This window comes from Lepidochelys kempii, chromosome 10 (assembly GCF_965140265.1).
Source record: "Lepidochelys kempii isolate rLepKem1 chromosome 10, rLepKem1.hap2, whole genome shotgun sequence".
Classification (NCBI taxonomy): Eukaryota; Metazoa; Chordata; order Testudines; family Cheloniidae; genus Lepidochelys; species Lepidochelys kempii.
In genome coordinates, this window is record NC_133265.1 from 13,835,031 (window position 1) to 13,857,428 (window position 22,398).

The window sequence follows — 22,398 nt, forward strand, 5'->3', positions numbered from 1 at the left end:
GTGGATACATTTTACCACACTAATGCTCCTGTTTCGGTCAGTTTGCTGGGAAAATTCCCAATGGAAGCACCTCAGGGTATAAATCAGGGGTCTCAAATGCAAATGACCATGAGGGCCACATGAGGACTAGTACATTAGCCTGAGGGCCGCACCGCTAACCACGGCCCCCCACTGCCGCAGCCCCGCCCTTATTCCACCACTTCTGTGAGGCCCCGCCCCTGGCCCGCCTCTTCCCACCCCTTCCCTTTCCATTCCAACCACTTGAAGCTTTTCTGTTGCAAAGTTGCCACCCTTAAGTCTGTTACTGAGTGGCCAGAGAGGTTGAAGTGTTCTCCTACCGGTTTTTGAATGTTATGATTCCTGATGTCAGATTTGTGTCCATTTATTCTTTTGCGTAGAGACTGTCCGGTTTGGCCAATGTACATGGCAGAGGGGCATTGCTGGCGCATGATGGCATATATCACCTTGGTAGATGTGCAGGTGAACGAGTCCCTGCTGGCGTGGCTAATGTGATTAGGTCCTATATGGTGTCACTTGAATAAATATGAGGACAGAGTTGGCATCGGGCTTTGTTGCAAGGATAGGTTCCCGGGTTAGTGTTTTTGTTGTGTGGTGTGTGGTTGCTGGTGAGTATTTGCTTCAGTTTGGGAGGCTGTCTGTAAGCGAGGACTGGTCTGTCTCCCAAGATCTGTGAGAGTGAGGGATCATTTTTCAGGATAGGTTGTAAATCTTTGATGATGCGCTGGAGAGGTTTTAGTTGGGGGCTGAAGGTGACAGCGAGTGGCATTCTGTTATTTTCTTTGTTGGGCCTGTCCTGTAGTAGGTGACTTCTGGGTACTCTTCTGGCTCTGTCAATCTGTTTTTTCACTTCAGCAGGTGAGTATTGTAGTTCTAAGAATGCTTGATAGAGATCTTGTAGGTGTTTGTCTCTGTCTGAAGGATTGGAGCAAATGCGGTTGTATCTTAGAGCTTGGCTGTAGACAATGGATCGCGTGGTATGTCCTGGATGGAAGCTGGAGGCATGTAGGTAAGTATAGCGGTCAGTAGGTTTCCGGTATAGGGTGGTGTTTATGTGACCATCGCTTATTAGCACAGTAGTATCCAGGAAATGGACCGCTTGTGTGGATTGGTCTAGGCTGAGGTTGATGGTGGGATGGAAATTGTTGAAATCATGGTGGAATTCCTCAAGGGCTTCTTTTCCATGGGTCCAGATGGTGAAGATGTCATCAATGTAACGCAAAATAAATACAAGGTGGGACAGATTGTTAAGCATAAGGAGTTCGCACATGTTATAGGAGACCACTTAAAATGAAGTGGGCACTTAAACACGTTTGCAAAGGAGGTGTGGTAGGCAGAAGAGTGCGTTACAAATTGTTGGAATGGGCCATAAAACTTGTGTCTCTGTTAAATCCATGTTTTTTAGTCCCCAGGCTCATCTTTTGAAGGTGTTGGGCAGATTATTTCTGAGCATGTAGGTCAACTCTTAGATCACTGGCATGGATTTATTTTTATCTTCATTAGATGAGGTCTTTCATTATCTAATTAGACTTCCCACATTCATCTTCAGGTTTTTCTAATTTTACATTAGAGATTCATAAAGTATGAAACTTGGCTTTGCAGAAGCTTTGCATATCTTAGATGAATCAATAAGTGACACCAGAAATACTGGACATTATGGGCCAGATTTTCAAGTGTTCAGTCCCCAGAGTTGGGTGCAGGTGTACAAAACAGCTCTGCACCAGCATCTCCTATTGTGACATTTATTGCCAAATTTTCAGAATAGCTGAGCACCCAGTGTGCTGAGCTCTGTAGAAGATCTAGCCCTAGCTGTGGTTTCTGAGCTCTCTAAAAATGTTGTCCTATAATACATAGTATGGTAATATTTTTAATTAGAAATATTAACTTGTTAAAAATTAACATGAATATTTGCTATCCTGCAGTGGATCCACATAGGCTGCATGGCTCCCTTTCCAGGATTGGCCCATGAATGCCAATTTACACATGTGCAACTGTTTCATTAACTTCATTGCTTTTGGGTGTCAACATTATTGTAGGCATCTGGTGTCAGTGGGTGGAAGGATTTTCTTTCTTCACCAACAAATACTGGCTAACAGTTACCCCCAGCAATGGGGGGGGGGGGGAGCGTAACAGCTGTTGCTCCAATGCCTGAAGTAGCTCTTCCACCAAAAAGAGTTTATTTTATAGGAATACATTTTGACAACCATTATTTTTGGGTGGAGTATTTTTTTCTGTTCATGAGTGTGCATGCCTTTGTCATCCTCTTGTGGCATGAGCTCGCTGACCGCTATTGCATCTTCCCTCACAAGAAACAGACACCTGGGAGAGCTTTCAGCCTAAAGCCAATTAGAGAAGAGTATTCTCCCAGCATTTAAATCACATAATGCTGGCAACTACCCAGTACATTTTTAAAAACTCTATAGTTAAACTGTTAATACATGGCACTGTTTAAAAAAAGCATTTTCATGACACTTTAAAAGGCACTTTCAACTACTTAGTATCTTCTCTCCACAGTTCTTAATCTCTCCTTTAGAAACTTTAAAACCCACCGCAAAATGTCTCTCTGCTCATTACGGGCCCAATCCAGCTCTTCTGAAGATCAGTGGAAGTGTTCCTCCATATTCCTTGGGATTGTTTTCTTATGTTCCTAACTGAACCTGAAATGAACACAACTTTGTTTGCTTCCTTCGGTCAACAATGATGTCGGTACAGGCTGGCAATGGAGCTTGACAGGCAGTTGCTGCAAAGCTCGAAGACAGTACAGATTATTTTTTGTGTTCTGCATAGAGATGATATGCTTTTAATTTCTTAGAAGCAGATTGTGTTTAAATAATATTCTAGGGGGCTATTTTCCTACCAGGTTATTTGTAATGCTAAGAAATAAAGAACTCGGAGGTTGTGTTGGAATACTTTCTTTGGTGGCATCAGCACATGAATCTACTCAGGATGTTGCAGAAGTATGCGTGATAGAGCCACCTACAATGCAGATATGAAAGGAGAAAATGACATGTGGAACATCCAGGATGTTTCAACCCTCTCTAGAATCATGCAGCAAGAGACCAGGACTGGAACTCACACCAGTGTTTCTCTGGCAGGGTAGGACACTAACAATAAGCTCTGAGCTTTTCTCATACTGAGCTAAGTTTTGTCTAACTCTTATTTTGATATTAGGAATTCCGAATCTCTACTCAAGTGAAGGTGAAATGTTGCCTTCTGATAAGTATATGCGCTTCCATTGACTTCCCTACACCTTTGAGTAGAGGAAATCAATGGGAGGTGTGCTGGTGAAGATAGAATTCAGCCTTTGAGCCTTTACCAAGGTGACTGTCACATTCTTCTGTACCAGATATGGACTGGCTACAGAGCTTGCTCATACAGACCAGATGTGTTCATCATAAGATCCTTTAATTCTCTGCCAGCTACGGCAGAAGCTTGTTTAAATAAGGTATTTTACACATAGTGCCACCTAGGGGCTAAACCGTATACTATAGTTTAGCATTCCATTATAGACAATGGCCCTTTTCCTTAAAATAATTCTAGGGTTGTTCTTTGTTCGACACTGCAAGAGGGTTGTCATGCACCAGTCCCCTCACTGGAAATAACCTTCTTCTGTCTGGGTTGGCAATATGGCCCTCTGGCCTAATCAAGATCCCTTCCCTGCCAGATTAATAAGGGAAGGGACGAACAGCCGAAAACAACCCTTTCTCACATTGGGAAAATGGCTTACTTCTGCCTAAATTAAAGGGGGGTTAGGAAAAAACCAACAATAAAAACCCCAAGCCCACGGCCTGCTCTCACTCTCGTCTCTTGGGATTTTTCCCTGCGCAGTTTGAAAGGAAAAACAAAAAGAAGACGTTCATTCTTTTTAGGCTGCCTCTCACTCACAGCCTCTGTGGGGTCAAATAGATTCTAAACTAAGCAAAATAAAGCTCATCCCTTTTGAGGGGAGGAAAGTCCTTATGGAAGCATATCTCCCCTCCTCACTTATTTCTTCCCCTGTACTCCCTTAAAGGCCCTTTTACATGGAATGAGAGGAAGACTTCCCTGTCCTCTCACCTGTCTCCCCCTCCTGAGTGTCTGTGGCTCTTCCTGTGACAAAGTGTTAACCTTTTCCCTGCTAGATCAGGATAATGTCTGTCTACTCTGTCACAGACAGATCCTAAAATACTGTAAGATGCTTTACTTTTCAGAATGTAGACTTCACTGGTGATATGAAAGCCCGCTCTTTGTTCTGTGGGATTTCTGCAGAAACGTAGATCGCTCTTCCTTTGTGATTATACTTCAGAACTCAAAATATTTTCCTTTCACTTAATTAACTTAGTTTCTTTAACTATTTTTTGTGTGGGAGATTGGAGACGCTTCTGACATAGGAAAGTGTCCGGTAACTCAAATAATGCAGGAGTTCTGTGTGTTTCATAAGATTGTGTCAATTGCCAGAATATTTTTTCATCATTATTCATCCTGGAGCATCTTTAAGACAAGGGGAGCAGTGAAGCATTGCCATACATTCCTGTCTCTGACTTGTTTTTCCATTACTCCCAGCCTGGTCCTGTCCCTGCATATGATGTCCCACATCTAGTCAGTGGTCAGCCTGTAGGTCGGACTGGCCTTGGTTGCATTTGCATTATTTTCTCTGGCATCCTATCATCTGTTTGATACGGTGTCCCCATCACTGTAATCTTTTTAATTGTAGCCAATCCTGAAGCCTAGTTTCACATCCTACTCTTCCGATAACTTCTTCATTTGTCTTAAAATCATTCTATGTTGCACCTGCTATCTTCTGAATATCTCTACTGCCTCCAGCCTTCTGATGTCTGCTTCCTTTAATGCATCTGCTTCCACACCAGACAATAATGCACTGGCTTGATATTATGGACTGATAAATAACAATTTTTCACAATAAAAAAGAACTAGGGCACATGTTTGTATTTTTTAAGGCAGAGAAACATCACTCATAACATAAACTGTTTTATGTTTAGAGGTAGATTGCTTCTGAAGTTGCTTTGGGGAGAGGAAGTGTGTGGAAAGTGTTTTCCTCAGTCTATTAAAAAAATACATGAAATATGAAAGAAGTCTGCATAGCTGTTGTCAGTTCCTGCTGAATTTTTGCCTTGTACTGTATAAGGATATTTTATGAGGTGAGGAGGGGCAAGAGGAGGAGGGGCTCCCATACATACCTGTTTTGATTGTTATATTAGTAACAATAATTCTTGTGCCCAGGCTGTCAAAATTGCAATGTATTGCTTTCTTGGTGGTTTTATATTAAATTCTAAATCTGACTCAGCAATTTGAAACAAGCTGCATCCATGATATTGAGTAATGCAGTTTTTTAGACATCAAGATACATAGTGAAACAAAGCCAGAACTTTAACTTTGTGTGTTTTCTTTTTCCCCACAGGTTATTCCAAAGGACTATAAAACAATGACTGCTCTGGCAAAAGCCATCTCCAAGAATGTGCTCTTTGCTCACCTTGATGACAATGAGAGAAGGTATGAGGAGGTGTTCTTATTATCTCAGCTTTTTGAATTAGTGGAATACATTACTTGAACTAAAGACAAATCCTCCACAAAACTTGACGCATATGATATTGCAGCCCAGAAAGCTTTATGGGACTTCGAACCTCTCCCATAGGGTATTGGTGGATTTAGACTGTGGCCAGAGTCTTCCTAGCCCTTATGCAGGGACACATTGGGGGTGAGTAAAGACGGGATGGCCAGTGGAGCTTCTCTCCCTTGCATGAGCCATGTAAGATCCATTCGGAATAGCAGTTCCTGAACTGAGGGGTATGCAGGGATTGTTTTGTTCCTACCTCCTGGGAGAACATGGCAGCCTGGAGGGGGCTGGGAGCATAGGAAGGAGTGAAGCCATGGGCAGGTGCTGGCCAGGTGTATAGGGCAGAGTGTGTGTGTGTGTGTATAATGCTGAATCACAGAGCAGCTGCAGAGCTTCTCCTCGAAGGGTCCTCCAGGCTCCAAGCCCCTTATATGGTCTTGCCAAAAAGTGGAGAACTGGATCTTCTTTTCCATGTTCTACCTTTTCCTCACCTTCCCAGGCAGGGAAGCCCTACAGATTGTGTGGGTGGAGGGTGCACAGCTTTCTCAAATTCAGTGAGCACTCCCTTCCCCTTTTAGGGCAGACCTGCTTCTGCTTCCAAGGATTCCTAGGATTTTCCCCTTAGTGAGATTTCTTACTCTGTTTTCTTTCTAATTCATATTGTTTATCAGTAAGGCTAAGGTTTTGGCATGGTTATTTTTAGTAAAAGTCATGGTCAGGTCACGGGCAATAAACAAAAATTCACGGAAGCCATGACCTATCTGTGACTTTTGCTGCTGCGGCTCCATGGTTTCCCAGCAACAAGGTGGCTGGGAGCTGTGGGGTTCCCCCTCCACGCACAGTGGCTGGGAGCTGCAGGGATATTTCCCAAAGAGAAAACAGGACACCCGCAACTGCTCGCCCGAGGCGTCCCCCTCACCCCCCACTACCACGCACGGCTGTCACCCATCGCTGGAACCCTACGGAGGGCCCCCTCAGGAGTCTGTCACCTTTTGCTGGAACTTTGCAGGGGGCCCTGTGTCGCTGCTGTCACCTGTCGCTGGAACCCTGCCAGGGCCCTGCTGGCTACCAGCTTCAGGGTCCCGCAGCCTTGGGGCTGAAGCAGAGAATGTCACTGAGGTCTCTAGAAGTCATGGATTCTGTGACTTCCATGACCTCCGTGACATAAACGTAGCCTTATTTATCAGCTAGGAACTAAGGCCTTGTCTACATGGGAGTTTTAGCATGAGTAGCAACACCAACACAGTCCTTCAATGAGGCTACTCACATGCTTAGAGTTAAGCACACGTTTATTTACAGATTCCTACTTATACTAGACATCAACTAAACATCATCAGAGGCAGTTAAACAGTCTAATTACCATAAGATGCCATTAGAGTGCCACCCTCCAGAGTAATTAGGAGGGCATTAACTTTCTATATAATACCTTCTAACTTTCCCAGATATTTAAGTCCCAATACGTATCTGCTGTATAAGACTATTAACATATGCAAGCAGTGGAAGAGTATTTTCACCACCCTCAGGTACAAATTGAATGGACAAGTATTTATGGCTAAATGAATATTTTAACAATATTTCAGCAGAGAAAAAATGAAGGAAAGAGAGTTTTGCTGTCCCAGGTTTAAATGGCAGGCGTGGCTCAAGGTGATGGCCCAACCCCTGTATACTATTGCCCACATCTCACCTAATTCTGTGAGCTAGTGTCCCTTGTCCTATTATGGGTACGTGGACATTGGGAAGGGAAAGTGTGCAGGGAGCATTTCACCTCCTTGTGCACACCACATAAGAGTTAGAGACATTCTGTCACTGCAGTCTGGGGAGTGCAGGGATTGTTTTCTCCCTGGGGAGCAAATGACCCCTAAAGGAGCAGAAAAGAGGGAGGGCCATTCCTCCTTTGCGTCAGCCCACCAAGCTGCAGAGAGGCATGGTGCAGCTTGCACATTCCCCTTTGCTGCCAGATGTTTCAGGAGAGATTCATCCTCCTGGTGTTCCCCTGCAGCATTCAGTTCTGCACCATCCCCCTGCGTGGGGCTGGAGCTCCATGCCACAATCACGCCCCGTAGCGAGTACGACAAGCTCTCATCCACATCAAAAGAGATGGAAATCTCAGAAGGACGTATACGTTATGCTTTTTTCAGACAAGGCTGCTGTCTGCAATTGGTTGGTCTCTGAATTTTAATGAATTTCCTCTTGACATCATACTTCGTTGCTCTAGTCCAGTCTCATGTTGTCAAGTGCTGAGAAGTCAGCAAACCGGGATACACTGCCGTCATTGCTGCCAGTCTGCATCTTACTGATGCAAGCATGTAGCTAAGCAAAAGCAATCGCGTATGACTTGTATTTTGTCCTCTTCAGAAATATCTAAGTTTCTGAATGACTGGCGATCCTGGGGATAATATTTCATTTCCTACGCTGCAGTGGTTTTTTTCTGCAATCAGCTTCTCATCCTGCAGTGTCTGTGATCATTGGATCATTATTTCATTGTCATCCCTCTTCCAAAAGTGGGTGCTAGATAACCGTTGTCACCCACAAAACAAACAAACAAACATAGTGTAGAGCTGTTGGTCTCTTGCACTTTTCCTTCTTGTCAGAATCAACTCTGCAAGAGAACTTTATTTTTATCTGCTCCATGGCTGAATGGTCAAGGAGTTTTGTGGATTATTTATTGGTCAGAAGCTGTGGAGGTCCTTACGTAGGATGTAAGACCCCAATTCAGCATGGTAGTGCAATGTAAATTTTCCTATTTCCCATGTATACTTTGACTTCTATGGGACTACTCACATGCTTAAAATTAGGCATTACTTTGCTGAACTGGGGCCTAAGATAGCATAATTCATGTCATTATTGTGGAGAATCTATAATAGTATCCTTTCCCAAATATGGTGCTACAAGTAACAGGGATTTACCTCCGCCTCCATACACGAAGTAATGTAATGATACACAGAAAAGAGCTGCAAGCAGCAGATAAAATGCAACTGCATTGGTATTAAACAGTGCTCAGTTTAAAATCCAGGAGCTGGTTTCCCAGCAGAGCTTTTGGTGAAATGTTCTCACTTATCTCTAGACTGCCTACAAGCTTAAAAGAGAGCTCTGCTCTGAAAAAATGACTAAGGACTTGGTCCTGTGTCATTGGAGTGAATGGGAGCTTTTCCATTGAGTTGAATGGGAGCAAGATTTCACCCCTAAGTGAGCTGCTGGTCTCACTTGGCACAGGAGGACTACCCCAGCATAGGAGCTACAGCAGGATCAGAGGAAAACGAAGATCAGCTTTAAGCCATGTGTGCACATGCATGCATACACACTCATCTTGTGCTACCTGCACTTCATCCTTAGCCAATGATCTGGCCTATTAAATGTACAGCCAGACCCCACATACACTTACACTGATGTCCCAGAGACCCATTGCTGACTTCTTGTTAAATTGGCAAGAAAATTAACAAACCATAATACCTAAAGGTAAAGCAATGACAGTGCTTCACAAAACATACTCATTATACCTTGACAAGTGTTGTCTAGTTTTAATTATTTGTCAGAATATTGCATAATGAACTAGCAGATACACTGGAGTACCTTTTTATAAGAATAATGAAGTCTTAGTAATGTGCAAACTCATCACAGGGTAACATCTTAAATCTTGGCTGAGACCATTTTTTGTTTGTGAATTATAAATGAAATAGATTAGTGAGTTACTACGGACACATGGAGATTAAAATGAGAAAAGGGTTCCTTCCACCGTTAACAGATGATCTTTAGTTGCTGTCCTGTCACTCCCATGTTAAAATATTTGTTGAAATTTCTGTTGATTAATGGATTTCAAAGGAATTATGACTGTTATAAACTTTATTCACTACTGCATAATATCATAGTTTATTAAAATACTGGTTGCAGTCCAGCCGGAATGCTTCACAGATGTGGAAGAAACCTAATACAGCACCATTCAGGAGCAAGGTATTTAAGCAACAGGACACCACAGCTATGCTGTTTTCATTACACACCCTGTAGTTTCATTGCATTTGTAACTTTACTCTTTGTTAAGAACAAACAAATACAGGGCAGATTCTGCTTGGCCTTTATACAGACATGCAGTGAGCAGGGTGGTGTGAGGAGCCTTCCTCTCCCTTCCTGGTCCGTGTATAACCCAAGAAGAATTGTTATTATTTATATTACTGTGCCTAGAAGCCCAAGGCAAGACTGTGCTAGACATCACTTGGACACATAGTGAGAGACATTCCGTGCCCCAAAGAGATTACAGTGCAATCAGACAAGACCATCAAAGAGTGAAAGGGGAAAGAAGCATAGGGAGGTGAAGCGACTTGCACAAAGTCACACAGCAGGTCAGTGGCAAAGCCAGGAATGGAAGCCAGGTCTTACAATTGCCTGTTGAGTGCCTTATCCAGTACACAACACTGCTTCCTCAGAATTGCCGGTAATTTGCTCAGGGAAGTGCATGGTTTGATCCCGTTCTTCTCCTTTGGGATGAATAGTGCATCAAAGAGAGTGGGGAAAGGCAGGACCATATCCCTGACCCATCTGCATTAGTTTGAAGAGGAGAACTGGTAATTAGGAGGAGCAGGCTGCATCCTCTAAAGGCATGTAGTAGTGGGTGTTCTCTCCCTACAGCCGGAGAATTTTGGGAGACAGTCTGCAGTCTATGGCAATTTGGAAGAAATAAATATATGCATTCCCAAATTCTGTCCTTTGAGTTGTACTACGTGGTCAGACTTGGGTGAGACTGCAGCTTTTAGTCATGTATCTGAAGTTATTCTAGAACATTGCAGATCTCACAATTTATCACAACTTCAGTTCTCGATTCCATTTTTAAATGAAATTACGAAGGTTGAAAGTGATGCATTGCCTGATCTAAAATAAAACTTGCCTTTATTACTGAACTGGCTTTTGTATTGTGATGATGCAGTTCACTGATGTAGCCTACTGAAGTCATTTGGTGTTTTCTTTTATTAACATAAGAATAGCAGCATACAAGGATAACCTGAAACTGAAGACATAGTGATTATACCCAAAGTCAAATGTAACACATTCTAGTCTAAAAATGGTCAATATTGAACTACTCTGATGAATGGGAGGGATTTTGTTCTTGGAGATTCGTCATTTTAGATAATGAAAGGAAGTTGGCTTCTTCCCATGAACACAAAGCCTTGCCTTGAATTCCACCTGTAATCTGCCAAGAGAGAGGAAGATAATATTCAAACCTATCTCTCAAAAGCCTTCTTTGAACTAAACAAAGGGTTTATTTCTTTTGAGTAATGCTGAAGGTATTGTCCGGGTAGATACCAACACTGGGTCCCTTACAGTCCAGCTTCTCAGAGTCTTTCTGCTTGATGAATCCTATTGATGGCCCTGATTCAGCATGGTACTTAAGCATGCGCCTAACTTTTAAGCACAAGAGTAGTTCCCATGTCTTGCCATTGATTTCAGTTGAACTATTCACATGCTTAAATTTAGGTATGTGCTTCAGCATCTTGCCGAAAAAGAATACTTCTTATACTAGGAAAAGTTTGTGGATTTTGGAAACCATAGCTATTTGGCAGCAGAAATGGAAATGGAATGAGGTGGAATTGTCCAGCCATTTGGAAAATAAATTCTCCATTCAAGGATTAGACAAAAATTCAACACTGAGTTTATTTTCAGACATATCCATATTGTTAACCCAAAAAACTATTGTCTTTTATCAGACAGGTGTCTGGAGGCACCATTCTCTGGGTTAGTTTGCAGCTCTCAGGAGATTATATCAACTTGGCTATCTTTGTCCAATCAAAACTTTTGTGATGGCAGGTTTTTAGTTTTGTAAGATAGACTCTGCTCCTAAGCATAATTAAAGTCTCTGACATTTGATATTCTCAGTCTTTCATCTTTAAAGAGAAGTATTCTCACACTGAAAAAAATAATTGTAAGAGCTTTGTTTTACTTTCTCTGTTTTGTTCAACAATTCATATTTTTCATCACAAATAGTGGTGATTCCAATGGCAGACTTTTAAAAGTCTGTATCAATTATTATCCCAGTGGTTTACCAAAAGGCATTCTATCACCCATTCCTGGTAAGTATTTCAGATAAACAGAGTTTAAGTAGAGCACTAGTTTATCTGGTTTATTTCTAGAGTATTTAATTCAAAGAATGTAGAGTTAGGCTGTTAATATTCTTGCACACTTAGGATGATATCTTTACCCTAAATTCAGTGTATTGCAGCTGCTGTACAAGGATATTTTAATGCAGTAGCATTTACATGTGAAATAATTATTTAAATAACATAGAAAAAGAATAAACTCCTGTTTACTGCTGAATTTACTGACTATTGTGAAATCTTTCAGTTTATATTACAGTACCCTTGTGTACTTCTTCTTTACACAGCAATTAACTGGCAATAATTCTGTAAACTTAACCATTACTTGATGTAAAGGAGTACAAAATTTAAAAACAAAGGTTGATTCTTTTCTCAATATCCAATCTTCTCAGTGTGGCAATATTTTGTCTTTGTCTTTCTCATTCAAAGTGGATGACAGCTTGTTGGAAGTGGTAATTTGTCTCTGTTCACTGAAGAACAATGGCTTATTTCAGCTAGAGCTGCTGAAAGCAGTGTTTACCATTTTGTTTTTAGAAAGGTTGTATGTAACTTGTTCAGTTACTCTTACTGTAATGTGTCTTGATTTGGGAACAGATCTTGAAGTCCTTCATAGCTCAGATTTCTTTGAGTGGGAGTTTTACCTGTGCCTGGGTTGAAGGCTTAACTCTCTGAGTTGCTCAGTTGTTGGTTTAGGCTGGGATTTCCAAAGAGTTTAAAGGAATTAGACATCCAAATTGATGGAAATATGATGGGATTTGGACACTTAACTCCCACAGGTTATTCTGAAAATCCCAGTTGTATATTTTGACATTTAGGCATATAAATGTGCATTACTAAAGTACATCTTACCATTTTTGAAAGAAAGAAATTGGCTTAACGGCCAACTCCCCTCCCCCCAAAACAAACAAACAAACAAACAAAATCTACAGTACTCTGAGTTCAAATGTTATTTTAGAAATAGAAGATCCAGTTTAGTAACCATACAAAGTTTCTCTGTCACTCCAATGCACTAATGGAAATTCTGAGTGTAAATTATTTTACTGTTAGGCTCCAAAGACTGTTCTAATGAAAAAAAAATCTGACAAACCCAAACAATGATTTAGTTCTCGTTTTACAAGTTGATTACTAAAGAATATGACCTGAACTACATTGCATCTTGTGAGGTAACAGCTGGTCTATCATAGTCCTTGGAAAAAAGTAACAGTTGCTAATATTTCAAGAAACAAAGATGGTCTTTGAATCAACTGGAACAGCTGTAAGAGACTGACACACCATGCACTGTCAGCTGCTAAATTCATATATTCAGACTGACTGAAACAGAATACTTTAATCCTTTGGTGCCACCAGATTACTACTTTCTTTCTTTAAAATTTAGTTTAAATTTTAAATCAAGTTTTCAAATTGCTTTTTGCTTTCTCCTCCCAGAAAAATAAGTTATTTTTAAATTTCCATACAATTTAGAACAATTTGAATTTTCTATTTGTCCAACTTCTCTTTCGCAACCAATATTAACACTTGTTTTCTAACCTGCTATTGTACAGTTGAAGTCTGTATTAGGTATGTATTACCTGATCTTCTGCGTGGTGCACAAAACTGGACAAACAAAATGCTTTAGACTGGGTATCAGGGTGAAAATGTCAAACACAATGTTAGAGCCCTCAGCACCTGCCTTTTCTTTCTTTCCTCCCAACAGTGTAATAGAAGCTCAAAGTACTTAGCTTATCCAAGTAAACTTAGAGGTGGCTTGATCACAGTCTGGAAGTACTGATGCAAGGAGAGGATATCTGATACCAAAGGTCTCTTTAATCTAGTAGACAAAGGCATAAGGGATCCAGTGGCTAGAAGCACATGCAAATTGGAAAAAGATTATTTTTTTTTAAGCAATGTCAGCAAATTAGCCCTTGGAACAATGTAACCAAGGATGTGGTGGATTTTCCATCTCTTGAAGTCTTTAAATCGGGGTCCACTGTTGCCAGCTCTTACAATCTTACCACGAATCTTGTCATGTTTGGTGTTTCCCCAACTCCTGGAGTCAGCTGATTACATGAAAATCTGTGCTCTTATTTATTAAAAGTAAGTTTCTAACCCTCATGCTTGTATGGAAACACTTGAAAACATGAATCGAGTGCACCCTAAAGGCTCAAAAAGCAGAGGCAAACAAAAAGGGTCTAAAATTTACTATTTTAAAACATCTTATGATTTCTAAGCCAATCCTGTGATTTAAGGGACCTGATTTAAGATGTTTGAATTCTTGGGGTTGGCAATACAGGATGTCTATAAACTATGTGCTCTAGTGCAGCTACAAGTTATTGTGCTTGATGCAGGAGTTATTCGGTGAAAATCTGTGGCCTCTGTTATGCAGGAGTTCTAGGAGGTCATCATGGTCCCTTCTGCCCTTAAAATTGGTTAATCTATTTACTCCTATTACCTTCTGTACATCAAAGCCACCCCTATTACTAAGGAAAAGTATGTAAAGCCCCACAATATTCTGTTTATTTGGCTAGAGGGCTTATGATTGACTGAGTGATGTGAGGTACGTACAGAACCCTGATCGTTCTTATACATAGAAGATTTATAAGCTACCTCATTGTAGTTGAATACAATACTGCCCCAAGTCTAATTTTGCTCTCTCTCCTCCCCTCCTCCCGCATTATTATTTCAACTCAAGAGTCTCCTTGTAATTCTTCCATTGGTGTGAAGAATTTGTGAGTATGGTGGTGAGTGTCCTACCCTCTAAACAAATGGTACCCGTGATCTGCACGGGGCAAAGGGAAACTATGGTGAGTCCCCTTGACTCTGTATCATAGCTTCCCACAGATCCTGGATAGCACTGTTGCGGCATGAACCATGCTGGGTCAGGGGTTCCCGCAGCTGAGGTCGTCCATGGGACCCTCACTAATAACAATTGTAATATAACAGTGGGTCAAGTCATGACAGATTCTGTCTGCTGTAACATGCTCTAACTTACCCTGTACCTTTGGGTGCTGGGAGGGACCCCTGCTCCTGCTCTCTCTGCCTGCAGGGCTGAGAGCACTACAAGGGGTATACGCTGTGGAATCAGCTTCCCCACCGCCAAATCTGGATCTGCAATCTCAGGTTCCTATATGCACTCAGAAGTAGAGGGAAGCATGGGGCTTTAAACACTTCATGTCTTGATAGTATTAGTTTTTCATTTATGTCCTTACAAGTGATTTGCAAAGACATTAGTATGTACTTGAAGGCCCTCTGAACCCATCTGCGCGCTCAGCAGTAATGTGTTATTTTAATTTACCTCTTCTCTTCAATATTCTTAACATTATACCTTATATGTAAAGGTAAAGCAAAGAGCAGAAAGCCTCAGAGAACCCCTGACTATAGAGCAGCGAGAGTGGGGAGCAATAGCCCTGATCCCCATAGGCAGACCCTTCACCAGAGTGGTCCTACAGTGGTTATGACATTGCCAGCACTATGCATAGATGGGAATCTTATCTGAGCTGCTGTGATTGGGGAACAGGCTGATTTTCATGGTGCTATTTCCTCCTCCACTTCTTTATTTCTACTTTAGAAGTGTGCTCCGACCTGAGTTGTTTCAGTATTCAACAGCTAATGCTTAGGGACGGAGCTTTTTATAAAAGAGAAAAATCCCTTTGCAGATCACCTTAAATTTTTCTGATTTCAGAGTAGCAGCCGTGTTCCATGTTATGCTTTTAAGCCATGATCCTGCACTGTTCAAGTCAATGGGAGTTTTGCCTTTGACTTCAGTGGTTGTGGGATCAGGCCTTTATAAGGTTAATGTACTTATTATTTATCATGATTATTGATTATTATTATTATTTTATTATTTATTAATTTGTATTATCATACAGCGCCTACGAGGCTCAGTCATGGACCAGACCCCCATTATGTTAGGTGCTGTACCAACACAGAACAGAAAGACAGTTCCTGCCCCCCAAATGCTTACAATCTGTGCTGTTATCATCAGCCTGGGAAATATAACTCAAATCAGGCCACCAGAAGATCTGAGAGTGCTTTGCTACTGTTAATGTATACCCTACAAGTGAGGCAGGTGTAATTATCCTCATTTTTACAGATGTGAAAACTGGGCATAGAGAGATTGTCCAAGGTCACACAGGAAACTTGTGACAAAGTCAGTACAGAATCCACATATCTGATTCTCATTTACACTAAACCCACTTTACACCACTCTGATAGAGCCAGATCTCCGGACTTACAGCCCTGTTCCTTTTATAACTGCTGCATTTAAGCACAAGACCCACCTTGCTCTCTTTGGGCCTAACTTCACCTCAAATTTCCACTGCCTTGTTTTTCATGTTTTGCAAAAATCAGCAAGCTGAGGATTGAGAAGACTTCAATAGAAACAAAATTAAAACAGCACTCTGCTTGTTTCATACGCTTTCTGGATTTATTTTCTTCTCTGATTCCTTCTTAATAACAGTATCCACAAGATATCATGATCTTTACATTTTTGTGTTCATCATCTTTTTCCTCTTACATTTTCCTCACATGAAAGCTTTTGGTCCAACGCTTTTCCTCAGATAGACATGTGCATGCCCCCTGAGGTCAGTGGGAGCTGTATTTGTATGTCTGAGGTCAGAATTTGGCCTTTTGACATCTTAATAATTCCCAAAACAGCCAACAGAGGTCGTCCACACCAAGGATTTTGGCTTCCCTATTCTAATATTGTAATGTCATTGTGGTCTTAATTCATGATGACAGTTTCATCAGCACAGTGAATCTGTTCCTTTTATAACTGCTGCATTTAAACTTTTTTGGTACAACATTGAATTTTTCTTTTTCCAGAAGCTAGATTTAAAACAATAAATCAGGGCATAGTTTGTCTTTGGTCCAGCTTTACTTGGTATTCCTTAGTGGTATGGCTTGTCCTATCTTTCTCTCCTGCTTGTTAATTCCTGTAATTCAAAAGATAAGTACTTTTTTAAACAAGAATTTGAAAATAGTGCTGTATTACAGTTATATTATTCGAACACAGAACTTGATTTGGTGAAGTGCTCACAGGAGGTTCTCAGCATCTTTGCAGGATCAGGCTTTTACAGTCAAAACTGGACCCGGTGAATTCAATGAGCATTTGGCCACTAACTTCAATACCAGCACTTTGGTCCTAAAATCGAGGTTAAATAAAACTATTCAGTTGGCTAAGCAATATGTCGTGGCATCTGAGCATTAATCTTTCTCCTCTACAAACTCTCTCTGTGTGCTAATGCTGACATGTCATTGTTCCAGGGAAGTAGACTTTATTATATCCGACTCCTTATATACAATACCTGACTGTGTTTCTTAAAGATTTTAATGTGTTTAATGGTGCAGTTAAGGTTTTCTTGACCCTGCTAGGCCATTTCAAAGTATTCCTGGTTGTACTACCTCCTGACATATTTTGGTGCTAAGTAAATTTGCACTTATAAAAAATACATCTAAATTGTTTGGCTTACCTCGGCATCCTCCTCATGCCTTATATTTTAAATTCAAATGTACTAAACCTTAGCGTAGCCCATAGTTATTAGTACAAGACCTATGTGCTAACTTCTGAGAGCGTTCATTTAGTGTGCTCTTTGGTTTTGGAACTCCCTTCCTGTTATGGTTAGCCAAATCCAGCCCTTTAAATCTGGGGTTTATTTTAATTTGTTTAATGTGGCTTGGTCTTAATTACCTGGGCTGTATAGCATTGTGTCACAAAATTTAGATTTCTTTTGCGGCAACTTCCTATGAAAACAATTGTCTTCTGAATACAAATACAGTGAGAGTGAACGGTTTATATTTAGAAGACTAGTTTCATTTTCAAATGATGTTTTCATGGAAAACAAGGTTTAATTGTGTGGGAACAATGGAGATTCTGCAAACAGCGCTAATAGGTACTGCTTCTTTTTTCTCTCCAATAGTTTTATAAATTGGATTAGCTAGAACACAAGAGATACAGTGAGAAAAAGAAAAAATAAAGCCATATTATTCTCAGAATCCATAACTGTTTTCTTAATGGTTCAAATTATGAACAATTCATCCAAAGTTTACTTAGAGCTTATTTCTACCACACAACCTCACACTTCTTATTTACCAGTCTGATTTGTTTTGCTGCTCTGTTCTGGTGCCATAGTGACACCCTCTGGCAATGGTAAGATAGCAGAACTCTTTTACAGTGGATCAGTGATATAACTATAAGGGTACTACTGTGGCATATCCAGTGATTTCTACACACTCAGAGTTTGCTTTGTCTAGTGATTAAAGATCATATATACCTTTGTATATGAATGTAACCAGCCCAATCTTACAAGTTAAAGTATTGTGAGATAAACCGTGCAGTTAGCCGGGTAATTTTTGTTGATGAGTGAATTTAGTGCTCATGGAAGCCTTACTTTGAATCAAGCATGATAGGAGCAGGCATTGTGCAGAGCAAACATGTAAACATATATAGTCAAACCTGATCTAAAACACCCCCTGCCATTCTTGTAGTAAGCCTCTGAGCAAAGTCTTAAGTCCCATTTTCAGAAGTAACTTTGGCAGTCTCTGTCTTATTGAGAGTCCATGGGAATTTTGGCTCCTAAGTGTCTGAGTTGCTTTTTAAAATGGACTTAGGCAGGTTTGAAAATGTTACACACTATCCCTTTGTCATCTCTATATTTAGTTATAAAACTTTTCCCACAAGATTTTTGAGTAGTGATTCTAGTGGGGAAAAAAATCTTTGCATAGTCTGCACATAGGCCAGGTATGTGAATGGTCAGACCATCCTTGCCACTGTGAAATTCCCACGCATGGTGGAAAATAGCTGTGGCAAATAAGAGATATTTATTTTCTGCAGTGATGAAGAATAACCAGAGCACAATTTTATACAGACCAGGCTGTAGTTTAGACTGTTAGGAAAAGTTTTGCACATTAATTAGGGCAGTGGTTCTCAACCTGTACCATATCAGGACCTACCTCTCAATCCCCTGAGAGCTCCTATCTAGTTAGAATCTGGCTCGGAGGGACCTTGTACCATTTCACAATATATGAAGGGTGGTCAAGACTTCAAGGCTGAGAACCCATCAATTATGGAATTGGGGATTTTGAGCCTATTGTTTGTAGGAGAGTGCAGGTTTAGCTCAGATCATTAGAGTGGCCATCATGGTACCTGCCACCTGGGGTCACTGTGTTCAAGGTTATTAAAGGATGTATAACAAAGAAAATATAATCAGCAAATAATCCTGAGGCTAACATTTTGATTGCCAGTGATGCACACATTATTGGAAATAGAAGACTGTATAAAATGTAACTTACTTTGGAAGAAATAGAAAATCTGTATTTTAATGCATATAAACACATTTGCATTAACACAAGGTTATTTTAGAATAAACTAACACAAGGAAAGCACTAGATCTCTAAAACTTTCCCATAATACAAATTTTCTAAGCTCTGTGCTCATTTGTGTTTAACACAACGGAGTATGAACAGTTTGAAAGACCCAATCTCTCTCATGTAATTCAGTATGTATTTTGGGAGTGAAAAAATATTTACTGGACTTGATTCTGATCTTGAACTGGTCTCATATACTAATATTGCTACATTGACAGCGGCGGAATTATTGTTGATTTACATTGGTATAGGTGAAATCAGAATCAGACCAAATATGTATTTTTAAATTGTATCCACTTTATAACATGTATTAAATCTACTCTGTTTTAAAATCTGTGTCTTAGCTAAAACTACAATACAGTAAGCCTACATCCTCAGGCACAGGAAGAACATGCACTTTGTTTTCAAGTTGGCTGGCCTAGAGAAAAAAAACAGATATTTAACTAAAAAGCCTCATAATGGTGTGTGTGTATGTGTAAGTGAAATTGCTTCAATAGAGTTGATCGTATGTCGGGGAGAGGATAGGGCAGATGTGCCCAGGAGAGCATTCTGCCCCAGCTAATGACATGCAAAACACAACCCCAGCCCCCCTACCCTCCCCGCATGAAGCTGTATCAGCAGCTTGTGAGTTTGTATGGAGCACAGTATACCTAGTGCTCTCTCTGGGGCATTACAGCTCTGCACCACTTATGGGATAGCGTAATTGTGACATTACAGCCTGAAATGTCTTAAATGTAGCTTTCATAGCCTTAAAGCTAAGATGGTTGGACACTGAAACCCTAATTCAAATATTTTCTTCTATTCACAGGCAGCAGGGCCGGCTCCAGGCACCAGCATTCCAAGCAGGTGCTTGGGGCGGCAGTTAGAAAGGGGCAGTAGTGTTTCCGCGGTGGCGGGAATTCGGCGGCAGCCCCTCTTTCCCGCCGGCCGCAGTGGCAATCCGGCAGCAGCTTCTCCCTTTTGCTGTCCACGGCGGCAGTTTTTTTCACTGCTTGGGGCAGCAAAAACTGTAGAGCTGGCCCTGACAGGCAGTGATTCACTTATAAAGACCTTATAGTTGACCAAAGGAGTATATTCCTTGCAACCTTTTTGCTGTAGTTGGCCACAGAGTGGCCACCATAATATATAAGTCTATTTCTTTCTTTATTCTTTAAACTTGCTACACAGAGACATTATATGTGATAAGAACAGGAGTACTTGTGGCACCTTAGAGACTAACCAATTTATTTGAGCATAAGCTTTCGTGAGCTACAGCTCACTTCATCGGATGCACCATTAATACGTGGTAGTCCATTAAATCCAGGATGTTTTTTAATACTGAAAATTGGCATCTGAGTATTTGGACACTCTTTGACACTGATCATTAGAGTATATGTCTGATCTATCTTTCATCTCGCTGTTGGTATATCTTTTCACTGAACTGCCCTCAGAAGTACTCCAATAACAGAAAGAGAAAAGTACACTGAAATTAGTATTCAGGTGCTTCGCAATACTTGCTCTATGGCTGTATAAACTGAAGAGAGATACAACTCAGGCAGTGCATGACAATTGCCAATTCAGTAGTGTACTGTGGAATCCAAAATGAACTGTGCATAATCCATCAGCACCTCGAACTAAACCATCCTTTGTGTTTGAACTAGACTGTATGTGGTTTAAAACAGACCAGATTCTCCTCTCAGTTACACCAGTGTTATACTGGTTGAACATCTTTGATTTCATTGGAGTTCCTCATGATTTTACATCAATGTAAATGAGACCAGAAGCAGAGTCTGTCTAGGTTCTTATAGTACATTCATCACGTGCCTCTGAATGCTTTGCACACAGTTGGTGCTGGATAAAGAATGTAAATTAAAATGCTGGTTATGGCAGAAATGGCTCATGGGATTAGAAAGACTGATACGTTTAATAGTGCAAATAATACTCTTATTTTTTAACTTCCTTCACTCCCTCCCTGCCACCATACAAATTTTTGAGCTAAAAATAGGGCACAGGTGTCTTTTTTTTTTTTTACATGTAAGAAAATGCCTGGAATGTGGAGCAGTGGAGAAAACGGAGCTCCTTTCGGCAAGACTATGTCCTCTTTCGTTGTTGTTCAGTGCTTCGGGCCTCATCCTGTGAGCACTTATAACAAAGCCTAGCAAGCTCAGTAGTGTTATTTGCAGTCATAAGCACTGCAAATTTCAGGCCCTCAGACACCCCAATGATAGGTATGTCAGAGATCGCATGGATTTGATGAGTAGGTTTTGTTGTAGCTGAATGTGCACTGAAGTTGTACTGCTCATCACAATTGGACAGTCTCCTTTCCCCCACTATTGTCTGGGTTCTTTTAAACAATGTTGATCAGTCTCTAAAAGAACACTGTCTTGCCATCCAGTTAACTGTGATACTAGAAGACCAGAGAGCAGATATGGACAGAAGGGAAGGGTGTTGTGGAGCTAACTCAATATTAGTGGTTCATTGATAACACCTGCCTGGTTTTAGACTCAGTAGGAGAAGAGGAAACAGCTGTGTGAATTGTAGGATGACTTGAGATACAGCACTGGAAAGTAACAAAATGTCTATGACAGTGATGTGGTAACTGCAAGGTAGATAGTAGAGGGTTTAGTAAAGTACTTGTATAATAATAATAATACTTAGCTCTTACATAGTGCTTTTCAAAAGTAAGATCTGTTGGCTCTTTAAAAAGGAGGGTATCTATCTTTTGTTCAACCAGTTTCAGATATTGTATGGCATTGGTGTTGATTGATAGGATAAAATTACAAACCAAAGCCCCAATCCTACAACTGGATCAATGTAAATTTGCACGTGGGTGAAACTCAGTTGACTCCCCTGGGGTTTTGCATGGGTGTGAGCAACATCCAATTATATGGAGATTCGACTGCAGAATTGGTGCCAAATGGATAAAGAAGCTGTGAACCATAAAACAAAATTAGAAAAATATTGGTAGAAGAGAATTTAAAGATGCACTCTTGCGATAGCTGTTTTTGTAAAACAAACCGAATGAACAGAACAATGATTAGTTTTCTCATTAGTCAGCCACAATTTTAAGGAGGCCACATTTCACATTTACTGAAAAACTTACATATAATAGTGCATATGTGTAATGTGATCAAGTTAATGTTGATGTTGGAATCTTTATTTTTGCATTTTCTCACTTTTTATGATTTCATCTGGGCAAAGTTAATCTTGCATCGGCACAAAGTTTTTTGTGTTTAATTTCCTAAATTTTAGCCCTGGTAGATTGTAGGATACTGCACTGTAAAATCAATCTATAATTATATATAGTAAAGCTAGGGGTTTCTAAAATGTAACTAGTTCTAGAAAGTAATTTCTCTCTCTGAGTTTTGACTCCGGCTAGTAAGAGAGCCAGGCTTTGCAATCAAAAGGGTATGAAAATCAGACCAA

General features: G+C 40.6%; 1 protein-coding gene across 3 annotated transcripts in view; it reads left to right on the plus strand.

Annotated features, from left to right (window-relative positions):
- The window catches only part of PRKAR1B (protein kinase cAMP-dependent type I regulatory subunit beta), a 118,680-nt gene that overhangs the window by 23,277 nt on the left and 73,005 nt on the right, over positions 1-22,398 (plus strand). For all 3 annotated transcript variants that reach the window (XM_073362095.1, XM_073362094.1, XM_073362093.1), the window contains one exon: positions 5,417-5,508. In XM_073362095.1, coding sequence (XP_073218196.1) covers positions 5,417-5,508 — 92 coding nt within the window. The remainder of the gene's footprint in view (positions 1-5,416; positions 5,509-22,398) is intronic.